Raw genomic sequence first — 12,416 nt, forward strand, 5'->3', positions numbered from 1 at the left:
TTGAATAAATTTCAAAACTTTACTGGTTGATATACCTGCAATAATTAATCAGTGTATAAATATGTCATGTCTTATTTCATGTGCACACCTTTTCCAGAGCACCCGAAGTGCCAAGTTTCCTTCTTATGGTAATTAGTTCTGGTTTTCACAAAAGACGAAACCTAATTTTCATAGGAAAGACTTCCCTCTTGTACGTGCTTTGGAAAAGGGGCTCAAACAATTGAACTCCGAATGGCTAAATACTAGATACAAAGGTCAAAATGAATAGTGTGTTCAATTCAATTCCCACGAAAAACAAAGCATGATAAATCTACATGTAGCATAAAGGAATTTGGCTCTAATATTGTACAAAACGCAAGCCACATTTTGCTTTTTGCCTTGTATATCAACATGGCCGTTTAATCACGTGATTGCAAGCCAAGAATACTACTGGAATCAACCATTCCATCTGCGATTGGTTTAGTTTAATACAGGAAAATAATCTCCAACAAAATTAATTATTTCAAACTACAATCCTGGACAAAAGTGTTGGGAAGGTAGCGTCACTTTTGAGATAGCCCCCCTCCCCCCCTTATCAATGTTGGATTTTGCACCAAACAAAATGGTGACTTTTCTTCCAATATTGAATAAAGGGGGAGGGGGGCCACAAGAGCATGCTCTTTCCCAAATAGTTCAACCTATAGTTAGAATAATCGAATTATGTGTGAAGTGAAGTGATGCACGCAACCTTCCCAACAACTTTTGACCAGGATTGTGGTTTAGCCACTGCTCAACAAAACTCCATTACACATCATTCTCATTCAAGTAAATCCAAGAATCCAAAGACTTTTCATTGTGGAAAACAACATTAATAAGGTTCTGCAGAGGAGACAAGTATTAATCTTTAACTCAGAGAAACTCAGTTCTCAGTTCTGAGAGTAAAACGGCAACCTTTTTCTTCCTTGGTAAATTGAGAATAGACAAGAGCTGGAATGTATGCTTAACTTCACCCAGCGCATGACCATTGCAACCTGGTTTGATTCAACTTAAAAAATTTTGTTCAACCAAAACGATTTGCTAAAATTGTATAGAACACTAAAATTACGAAAACCTAATCCAACCTCTATGACATTACTTCATCTTAGTCAGCAAGTATAGCGATAAAAAATAACCTCAATATATTATCAACAGTCAATTAAGAAAAGTCTAACTAGTAATAGTTATTATTTACAACAAATTTACGTCTCCCCTGGAATACTCAAGTTACCCCTCATTTCTCAAAAAAGTTGCACCATAGAAAGTTACATTTTACGTTGTCTTACACAATATTATTGTTGCTTTCTAGTTTACAACAAAATTGCGTGCTTTTCAAACAAGAATAATGTAAATACAATTATTATGATAGAAGCACTGGCTTTCTTAAAAGCCGAGGGTTCATTTTCAGCTTCTTTTTCAAACATCTTAATGCAATATGGTTGAAAGTTGTTTTAAATCTAGGCTCCATTGTAACTTTGCATCTCTACAAATGTAGTTATATTTTTCAACTGTCTTGTTGATCTCTTTATTGATCTGGCCCTGGGAGAACACCGATGATTTCGTACATGTCAGCACCATGGGGCGAACATCTTGCTCGGTTCAGCAAAAGTTTTTTCCTGTTCACTGCTCACACGGTTTGGCATGTATTCTATAGAACTTCGTGCCAACAGGAACGTGAAACCTGTTGTGTGGCTGCAAAAAAAGGAGTCGAAATTAAATTCTTGAGGGGTTCTATTCACTGCCACAAACTCTCTTTTCCACGAATATTTTGGTTCCAAAGAATAGAGCACTCACCCACGGAGCCTTTCCGCTCTCCCCCTATTGGGAAATTACATGCATTTTTTAGTTGACAATATTGGAGAGCAACTTTCCACTGGGGTATCAAATAAGCTGATCTTTATAAAGAGTTACTGTGACCAAAAAGTCAATTTTTCCTCTTCTTTGGATTCAGGTTTCAAGAATTGATTTAAAAGACACCTGTTTATTTTAACTGGAATATTCCTACTTAATGGTCCGCCGTTACTATCTTTCAAATCATCAGAGAGCTGATCGAGGAGAAAATGACGTCAAAGACTCCGTTTTTGGACTTTGGGCTTTTGTTTTTCCGGGTCGCGCTCTGGCCGTGCATGCGTAAGATTGCTCTATCTCGTAGAAGGCAGTTCAAGTCGGATTCGAACTCGGTATCTCTTCTTGCAGACAGAAGATATACATGACAGATTGACGGGGAAATATGTATTAAAGAACTGTGTGCGTGACCGGAAACAAGTTTCTCTGTTTTCGTTGCACGCAATGCAATATCCGGTTATCCTATGACTCTGTAACAGATATCGTAATCAGTACTGTTGAGAAAAAGCATTAAATATTTTAAAATATTGTTTTCTGCAATTGTTTTCTGGTTTTGATTGGAATCAATGCCATTAATAACAGTTTTAAATGTAAACAAATATACACGATCGCACTTAACCCTATCATTTACCAAGATATTGTAACATCAAAAGAAACCCACTGAAATACTGCGAACTTAAAGAAAGCAGGCTAAAAATCCTTCGAACAAAGTGTAGGCTACCCGTAGCCTCTTGTTAAACAATGTAATGCGTCTGTACGAGGCTGAATTAATACACAGCAAGGGAGTTTCGGGCTTTCAGACTTTTAAACTCGTGTTTTGCATATAATAAGTTGCATTCACACGCTGAAATTTTAAGCTAGTGAGTAAATGACGTCATGTTTCCTTAGATCCAATTCTCTGAGGTCCAATCGGTCAGTTTTGAACGTGCGTAATGGCGGACAGTGAAATCCAAAACTTACACTCAAAATAAACAGCCTTTGGATAAAAATCAAAGCTCAAAACGTTTGCCAGTCAGGTGTTAAAGCAAACACACTTTCAAAATCTAAAGACAAAAAGGGAGTGATTTTTTGATCATAGTAGCACTTTAAGCTGATGCTTAAAGTGCTAGCCCATCACCATCTTTGCTTCATACAAAAATTTATGTGTTTTATTCACCCACCTTCACAGCACCAGTTTCTTAGACCCCAAACCCGCCTTTCATTATAAAACAGTCTACTTGTGTTCCAAGGGAACGTTTATACTTTAAACAAATTCTAACAAAAATATAGTTTATAGTTACTGGAGGATTCATGTCAGACATCAATGAATCCTGGGGCCCGTTTGTTGAGACTCCTGAAAAGCATTTGTGCATTGTTTTAAAAAGCTGGTTTTTTTTACTACATTTACAAGATAGCTAAAGCAAAATGATTGCGAAAATCAATACCTCCAAAGCTCTCTCTTCTGGAGATACAGAGGGAAATGTGACACCAGAAAGTTTGGGACTTCGACTCCCAGGAGTGACCGGTAAGTAAATCCTCCCCACGATTTCAATGAAATGTCAGTTATACAGGTATTGAGAATGAAGAACATTATCAGCTTTATATTAGGGGTGTGATCTTGATATAACATTACATTCTCATGACTATCCAACAATGAAATCAATGGTACTAGTTAGGAGAATAAAAGTTCTGATCATGGGAATGAACGGGTTGAGACTATTTGTGCGTGAGAAGGAGGAAGCTTACCTTTTTTGCTTGAACGTATTCCTTGTCTGTCATCTGCGCCAGCATCCACTGTCTGCAAGACAAGACAATTTATCAAATGAAAACAATGAGGACAGACCTCAAGCAATAGTGTTGGCGAGAGCACTCACTCTCTGACCATGCCGCCAGATGTGTCCACAAATGAAAGTAATTAAACGCAAGCAGATTTCAAAAAGCATCATGAAGTGTGCGGTGCCGATGTAACTGGGACCTCAAGATCGGAGGACGAGTACGAATACGAGTCAATCTCGTTCCTACAGCCTCCGTTACCCTTGTCCAGCGGAACGGGCGCGGGAGGCTCTGGAATAATCTAAAACCGGAACCAGAAAACTCTGGTTCCGGTTGAATAACTGCGCATGCATGAGCGGAGACGGTTAGAAATCAACAAAAACACTGGAGGTCACCTTGCCATGAAAGTGCTTACTTTTCACTCGCCAGACAGTACACATGGGTATAAATACATCTCCTGATACACTCGAGACATTTAAACCGCGGAAAATAAGAAACTAACGAGATACATTTTATCAATCAAAACAGATTTCAGTGTCTGGTGTTACGCAAGTGACAATTGCTGTTCTTACAAAAACAAAAACGTTACGGAACTGGCAAGTTTTAAAACGATTTATTTCTAGATCATCTTCAACTTCTTATAGATAACAATCCATTTTTGAGTTTAGAATTTGAAAAATGAAAATGGCAGGAAATAAAACCGTTTTTCAGCAGCCAATCAAATATGGCCTTTTTTTGTATTCGACCAGTCTTTTTTTCCTGACCGCTGACCAAGGGAACGATGACTCTGGGAACGAGATTGACTACGAGTACGAGTTTTCCGTTCTGAGCATGCGCACTTCGAAAAATGTCGGCCTCCAAGCCTTGTGCGCATGCTCACTATGGGAAACTCATACTTGAAGTTGTCCTCGTCCTCCAATCAAAAAGTGGACTTTCTCGGGACTTCGCCCCTCGCTTTCGCTCGCGCGCACTCGCTCGCTTTCGCAGTCGACTTGTAGCAAGTCCAATAAAAAAGGTCCCTATTGAAAAGAACGAATACGATATTAACTGGCTTGAACCAAGCTTACAAACATCATCAATTCAGTAATAATATTGATGTGCATCATATGAATGGACAGAGGATACCGGTACTGGTTTGAAATAATCAGCAAAGCAAGAGAGACTTAAAGGGGCAGTGTCACGCTCGTTTAGTCAAAGTTCAAAACACTCAAAGATGTCTTTACATCAAAGAAGACCAAAATATAATGCTGTAGTTTTGTTGCCAATGGCCACTGAAGTGCACTGAAGTTATTCTTCGTTGTTTGCAACCAAGGATGGAGGGGACGGGAATGGATTGAAACTTGAAAATATTGGCCAGTTTCTTCAAGTTTAGAGACGTTGTCCTCTGAAAGTCACCAAAAGTTAAAGATGAATAGCTCTTTGTGCCATATTACATTTCTTTTTTTTTTTTTTAAGTTAATATCAAGTTAACACAAAACAAGGTTAACCCGCAAATCTAGGCGGGTAGCGAGTGAGACTCTTTACAGAGTAAACATCTCAGTGAGTTGTCGGGAATGTTAAACGTGTGTGATACACGCTCGTACGTACTTGCTACCAGCCAATCAAAACGCGCGTCTGACAGCACATAACCAATCAAAATTCGTGTGATGTCAACAGCCGTGTTTACAGACTCTCAACGAAACACAGCTACTGACCAATGAGAGTGCGCGTACTATCCTAATTATTTTATAATATTTGATAGTTCTGAGCAAAATTCATCAATATGATTCTTCCAAGTTAGGTAACATGAATCAAAGGTAACACCAAAATATTTGACGATGACAATGTCATTGATATTTACATCATCAATTTTTAAATTTAATGACTTGTGTGGTTTTAATTTCTTAGAATGAAAAGTACGGAATGCTAGTCTATTGGATTTCATCCACTCAGCAACTGCACTGAGCTCTTGATTTATTTTCAGTTCAAGATAAGTGAGATTTTAAAAGGGCAAATCCTAATCTTTTAGAGTTAAAGCCAAGAATGCAAAAGCAGGCAAAGTTCTTCTTCATTCTTTGACACGTGTCTACAATCAGGGGGAGCAATAGGCAAATCCCCCCTCTAAGAACTTAATACCATGCAAGATTGTCACGCCAGATTGCTTAAGGGGCACCACAATCTGATCAAATAATAATACGTCCAAGATTAGGTGATACTTGCCTTTTTTTTGGCCCACCTGCAAATAACAAAAAGATAAGAGTGATAAATTAAAATCAAATTAGAACCAAAGCAAATCAGTTACGATAGAAATGATTTAAAACAGAATGTTTAGCTGTACGTCTAGGATTGAAAGCTGTGAAGCACAAAACTGCTAGGCAAGATATTCTCATATACAAGTGGATGCCACTGGGCATTTAATTCTTATAACCCAGGGGCCAGATTCAAGAAGCCCTCGTAAGATAAGATGTATCCTGAGTACTGTTTTCTAACAGTAGGCTATGATATCAAATTTATGGATTATGGTGAGAAAACAGTACTTAGGATACATCTGGGGGGCTTCGTGAATCTGAACCCTGGTTAGCAATGATAACAATAATTATTAAAAGGTGGTCTTTGATACTTACTCATTGCAAGGTCCAGCTGATCCAATGAATCAGGATGTAGAAAGAAAAGTGTCTGTCCAGTGGTCACCACAAGATAATTTTCGTACGTATTATCAAATTTGAGGAGAATCACATCACCAATCTGGAAGCTGGTGAAAAGGCAAATTTAATGACCAGTACAATTATTAAACAAAAATATTTGGTCAACTGTGTTCAAATAAAAAAAAATCCACACAATTGAGAACTGTACAGTAAGTTACAATCAATTATTTTTCCATGATATAATTTTCCGATTCAGGTCATAAAATTCACTAGAAAAAAAAAACTATTTTTTTAAATAACTGTACAGTAACTTGTGGTACTGACTGAGGAAATAAGGTTACAAATTCAGGGGTTTCATTAAGTGTCGGGCACGAGGCAAACTGACCCGCTGTGTACACGACTTTGCCTGGCTGCTTTCACCATCTCAACGGACTGTTTTTTGTAATACAAAGATTGATTGAAAAAAAAGTTTTGTCATTTTCTTGATCTGTCTTCTGTTGTCAAAATGTCACAATTTCATTCGCTGCGTTCAATTTCAAAGCCATATTCAACTCAGAACGAATGGCCCCATAACGCTTTGCGAAAAATCCCAATGTTGCGTCTTTTGCTATGGCAGCCCAGAAAAGACCGCGATCGATCGCCGATTATTTTTCTTTGCCAGCCTAATTGCCTCCAGATGAGAAAAGGCTAGGATTTGAGTGCACTTTTGTGTCACGTTAATGAATTAATTTTCTTGTGGATATTGGTATCAAATCATTAAATTGTCTAAAAAAGGTGCGCTTTTTCTGTGGTTGAAGAACATTGCTTTGGTCACCAGAATGCAGGAAAACACGTCTCTGCAACTTAAGAATTTCAAGATTTTCTGGGAGAGCATGCCCCCAGATCCCCCTAGGAGGGAAGGCCCACAGTACTTTGCCCAGGTGTTAAACCCATACGCCCCCCCCCCCCCCCCCCCATCCTGCTTCAAACCTTAATGACACCCGTGGTTAGAATGGTATCTAAGTATCTATCTTGATCTTTTGATCCAGAAACAAAACCATATAGATCTTCTCAACGGTCTAGCAAATCATGATAGCATGTATAGTAATATGAGATAATGAGAAAACATCTTACTCTTTGAGTGAGATTTTATCCAAGGCTTTATCTGACTTGGTTGTTGCAGTGGCTGCTCCAGCAAGTTGTTGCATCTGAGTCTGAAATACACAAACCCAAAGCTCCATCAACCAATAATAGTCATTAATGGCAATGAATCGGATCCAACCTTTCCAGCCACGCATCGCTCAACATGTTGGTTGACACATCACTCACACGTAAACCAACAAGTTCCTAAAAAACTACAAATTAAAGTTTGTGAATAAGGCTTACACTAGTTTACGAAATGAAACGAACCAAACTACAGAAAGAATGCTAAATATTCATTAAAGCGGTTAACCTTAGGCGTAAATAGGCCTAAACAGAAGTTTTTAGGCCAAATGTTAGCAATTGTAAACGGTAAGGGTTGTACCTGCCCGCAAAATTTCGATCCGTTTTTGCAACAGTAACAAAACAACCATAACCGTTTACCAAGGCTAACATAATTAGGCCTAAAAACTTTTGTTTAGGCCTAATTAGGCCTAAGGTTAGCTCTAATGAATGTTTAGGATTCTTTCTGTATTTCGGTTCGCTTTGTTTTGTTTCACAAATTAGTGCAAGCCTGCAAATAAGTGTTGCACTTACTAATTGCTGTTGAAGTATTCTTATTTGTTGTTCTTTTTCATTCAAAGTCTGGTGATAGGATGGAAGCAAAATTACTTCATTCAATTTGATAACAATATTTCTTTCAGCTATACACTGAAAATTCTCTGCAGCTTTTCGAGACCTCTCTTCTAAATGTTGGCAAAGACAATTTACATGCATGCTGGTGCATGTCTTGACAAAAAAGGAGCACGCATGGCGCAGTGGTGAGAGAACTTGTCTTCCTCCAATGTGGCCTGAGTTCAATGGACCTTACCCGTGCGGCAGCCATATTGGCCACAGAAAATAGATTTCGTTCCCCGAGCCTCGAGTTGAAATGTTTCGGTGGGGCAAAACAATAGTTTCCAATCCCTCGGGACTTAACACGGTCGTCGTGTGATTATTGCCCATTCCCAGACTCGGCGTCAAGTGTGGGTTGAGTTTGTTGGTTCTCTACTCTGCTCTGAGAGGTTTTTCTCCGGGTACTCCGGTTTTCCCCTCTCCTCAAAAACCAACCTATGGTTTGATATGAGTTCATTTGATTTCTTTACCGTACACTGAGTGTCCTCAATTACGCCCCAGTGCTAAATACAGTTGACACTTCATTTTTAAATTCTACTCCATTCAGTTCTTCTTACTTGTTTCAACTCTGCACTTTGCAAGACAGATCTGCCCGTCTCATCTCCTGAAGAAAACGTCAATAAGAAATCTAACAAGTTACAATAACGTTAAACCCTTTCTTGGGAGGGGAGGGCCCGGGATTTATTTATTATTTTTTTTAATCAATCAAAGGATGAAGGAATTTTGATATGGTGACTACTTGTTGTTACGTGCAAAACAAGAGATGGCTTGCAAGCAATCTCTAGAGACAGAAATAACAATGCTGCAATGTACAATTGCTGGTGGACGAATGACAGAACTTTTGTTTTCCTCCACCAACATGGCAGCGATGACGTAACACGAAAACCAGCTATAATTACAGGTACAAATTAAAGGTTACTCACCAGATTGTTCAGATAAGATCGCTTTGAATTTCCTGTTTTCCTGCAAAGAAGGACAAATTACATTTTGAAAGTCGTGATTTCCAGTTCAGTAAATTAGTAATAACAAACAAAAAAAGGTTGTTTCACAGCACTCTCTGCTAAGAAGTCTCCTCGGCAAATCAGCAGGGTTGGTTTTGTTCTGCCCATTAACCATTTCATGTAACTTGCAACACAATTTCATGATTAGTTGAGCAGTTTGGGTCTTTTAAACCTCATTTGATTGCTAATTACTTTATTTGAAGAACAAAGTATATCATTTAGCTCTCACTTTGGACTTTTTTTTTCGGGTCGCGATTTTCCTGTACATGCGTAAGATTTCTTTGCCAATGGTAATTTAAGTGTTCAATTATCTACTTCATTTATTTTCTCATTTATCGACACTAAGTCATTGCACTTGGGATCTCCTCATTCAGAGGTACTTGTGATGACCACAAGAGCATGAAAGTTTATGTGACAAACTTGGGGGAAATATATATTAAAGAATTGTGTGCGTGACCGGAGGGGACACCTCGCGTGATGCTTATTGAAATCCACGTTCAATCAATTACTTGTATTTCTAGATATATTTGGTAGCTAGGAAAGTATGCTCTTACAAGGCAATTTTCCTTCAAAGAGAAACTGCCTTTTGATGCTCTTTCAAACGTGTCCCGAACTGCCGTTTGGTCTGTCCAAAGTACTGATGATCACAGTCATCCCCCCCCCCCCGGGGGGGAAGAGAATCCCATATAAAAAGGACGGGGGTGCTCCTCGTACCTTTTAGGGGTTAAAAAAGCGGTTTTGGTACCTCTTAGGGTGTTCGGCCTCAAAAGATCCAAAGGGGGAGCTTTAGCGGTACCTTTCAGGGTATTGAGCCGAAAAATTATGACAGGAGACATTTGACAATGAACTATTAAATTTTAAATTTTGTCTGATTAAAACCCATAATTTGGCCCCTGTTAGAAGTGAAAAAAAATTCATGCCACGCCCAGAAGACAGCATCTTGGTACCTCTTAGGGATTCTTTTTAAAACTTCTGACGAGCACCTCCATCCCCCGGGAGTCATTCCACAGGATTCAGCAAACCGCATCAGTTTGCTGTTTCCTCAGTACCGTAAGTTAGGTTTGGCAAAAAGGCCGTTTAACATCTAGGAAAGTTTTTGGGTAGCTTTCATGCTGTGGCCGCCAATTTAAACTCTTTTGATAGGTTCTGTAACTTCTTAAATGTACAGGATGACAGCAAAACCAGCAGCAGAGTTCTCATGCATCGAAGTTACAAGGAGAAGTGACCGGCTTTGTACAGTTCTGCAATAAAGATTTTGGGTAGCCACTAACCTTACCATGAATACCATGAATATCTCTCTCAGTTTCGAACTGCAGAACGTCTTAACCCAACTGATTTCCTGAGGTTGTACATTGACCAAATGCCATCAGTCAATACAGAGTCTTTGTTCTCCCGTTCACTGAGTGAACTCTCTGCTTCGATTGAACACTAGTCATTTTCCATCAGAAATTTCATTCGTTTTTTCATATCATCTTAAGATGCCAAAATGCAGAAGATAAAAATTGAAAAAGAATGTCTGTGCAGCAGAAATGATATATGGTTTTGCTTACTAGTGAGAATTATTTCGTGCATCTGAGTATGACAAAATGAAAACGAGGATAAAATTAACAGCTGCTGGTTCTTACGTTCTCAAGGACCTGAATCTTCTGTTGAAAGTCCTCCTCAAGTACTGCATCAGTTCCACGCCTAAAATAACAATTATAATTATGTGTATTGTTATTCTGGTTCAAATTCCAAACTCCTTGATTAGGGTGAATTGCATCACTACAATCTGCACTTGGGCATGAAAACATAGTTTAAACACAAAGATGTACCCCTAAAACTGTTGTGCCTTAAAGTGCACCTAACCCCAAAATATTTTTTTTGCGAAAATGAATCTTTGCACCTATTCGAAACGCATTGCGGCCATTTTTTCATTTTTCTAACAAATCCTGGCATTTTATAGGCTTCGAAAGTTGTGAAAATCCAAGCATCTTTTGTTCACGACCGAGTCAGAAGGGGAGTGGGTCTATTCCTGATTTGACGTCACAATCTACTTTGCATGCATTTTTACAAAGAGTTAATGCAATGTAAATCAGTTTGTGACGTCAAATCAGGAATAGACCCACTCCCCTTCTGACTTGGTCGTGAACAAAAGATGCTTGGATTTTCGCAACTTTCGAAGCCTATAAAATGCCAGGATTTGTTAGAAAAATGAAAAAATGGTCGCAATGCGTTTCGAGCAGTTGCAAAGATTCATTTTAGCGAAAAAAATATTTTGGGGTTAGGTGCACTTTAAGGCACATGCCGATCACAATTTTGTCAATTAACTACATCTTCTAAAGAGCTCAGAGAAAATTCTAAAGATTAAAAAAATTCCATCACAATATTTAGGGTTTTCAATAGGAGCCGGCGGCCGGAGAAATTCCTCGGCTATTGCGTGTGAACTCGCCACCTACTTGTCCTTGGAAATTACCGCAAATTTTACGAATACCATGAGAAACATTCGCACAGAAGATGAGCCTTGGATCAGGAAAAATTTGCTCATGAAAAACAAATTAAAAGATACGGATGAATTCTGAGTAATTTCGGCGGCCATTTCGGTTTCCCACAGTGATCGAGGTTTGAGCACACACAGCAGCGGTCCAACAGTCCAGTACGTACTTGGTGCAAGCTGCTTGATTTGCTAACGACATAGACCCATATCACTCAATGTCCAAACAAAAGATTTTGTCCGTCGAACCTGTCTTTCAATGTGAGGCTGGACGGGCAAAGACAATGCAAAGACAAAGCCTTTATTCCCCAAGGACTCCAAAATGGCCGCCGAGTGATAAAGGTGAATTTGAAGCGCGACAAGACCACATATTTGCAAAAAGGTCTTCTCGGTCCCTACAGATGAAATACATTCCACGCGGCTGTACAGAATGCCAGGGGCCTTAAAGGGGTCTATGTCACGCTATTTTAGTGTCTTTTCAAACCCTGATTATTACTCTTGACGCATGATAATGTTTGAATTGCTTTCAAGATGTTGAATCTTTTTTCATCACCTTACAAAAATCATTCAAGAGATTGGATGCTATATTGTGCTGACCTTTGACTGCTGTTGGATGGTAAGCCATGCTTGAAAATAACTACCGAAGCATCCTCCCCAGGGGAAATTTTGAAAGTTGGGCCTCTTAGAATGCATTTCTTGTATTCTGGTGCACGAAATTAGGTATTTGAATACAATGCTAATATTATTAAATTTTGGCTTTTTTATTCAGAGAGTACATTACTACTCTAAATTTGTGAAATCCAGTTGATGGCAAGATGTATTTTGGGTTTTCAATAAAAATGTTTGTAGGCGGCAAAACGTGACAAGTAGGCGGAGAATGGACAACACACACCAAACGTGCACTTTCCAAGG

General features: G+C 38.9%; 1 protein-coding gene across 1 annotated transcript in view; it reads right to left on the reverse strand.

Annotated features, from left to right (window-relative positions):
* Window positions 1-12,416, reverse strand: part of LOC137972951 (RB1-inducible coiled-coil protein 1-like) — a 61,903-nt gene continuing 49,487 nt past the window's right edge. The window contains exons 17-25 of the mRNA XM_068819638.1: window positions 10,657-10,717; window positions 8,954-8,993; window positions 8,588-8,634; window positions 7,953-8,000; window positions 7,350-7,429; window positions 6,216-6,343; window positions 5,812-5,827; window positions 3,586-3,637; window positions 1-1,707 (exon numbers count right to left, since the gene is read on the reverse strand). Of these exons, the coding sequence (XP_068675739.1) occupies window positions 1,636-1,707; window positions 3,586-3,637; window positions 5,812-5,827; window positions 6,216-6,343; window positions 7,350-7,429; window positions 7,953-8,000; window positions 8,588-8,634; window positions 8,954-8,993; window positions 10,657-10,717 (544 nt within the window). The 3' untranslated portion in view covers window positions 1-1,635. The remainder of the gene's footprint in view (window positions 1,708-3,585; window positions 3,638-5,811; window positions 5,828-6,215; window positions 6,344-7,349; window positions 7,430-7,952; window positions 8,001-8,587; window positions 8,635-8,953; window positions 8,994-10,656; window positions 10,718-12,416) is intronic.

The sequence above is a fragment of the Montipora foliosa genome, chromosome 10 (assembly GCF_036669935.1).
Source record: "Montipora foliosa isolate CH-2021 chromosome 10, ASM3666993v2, whole genome shotgun sequence".
Lineage (NCBI taxonomy): Eukaryota > Metazoa > Cnidaria > Anthozoa > Scleractinia > Acroporidae > Montipora > Montipora foliosa.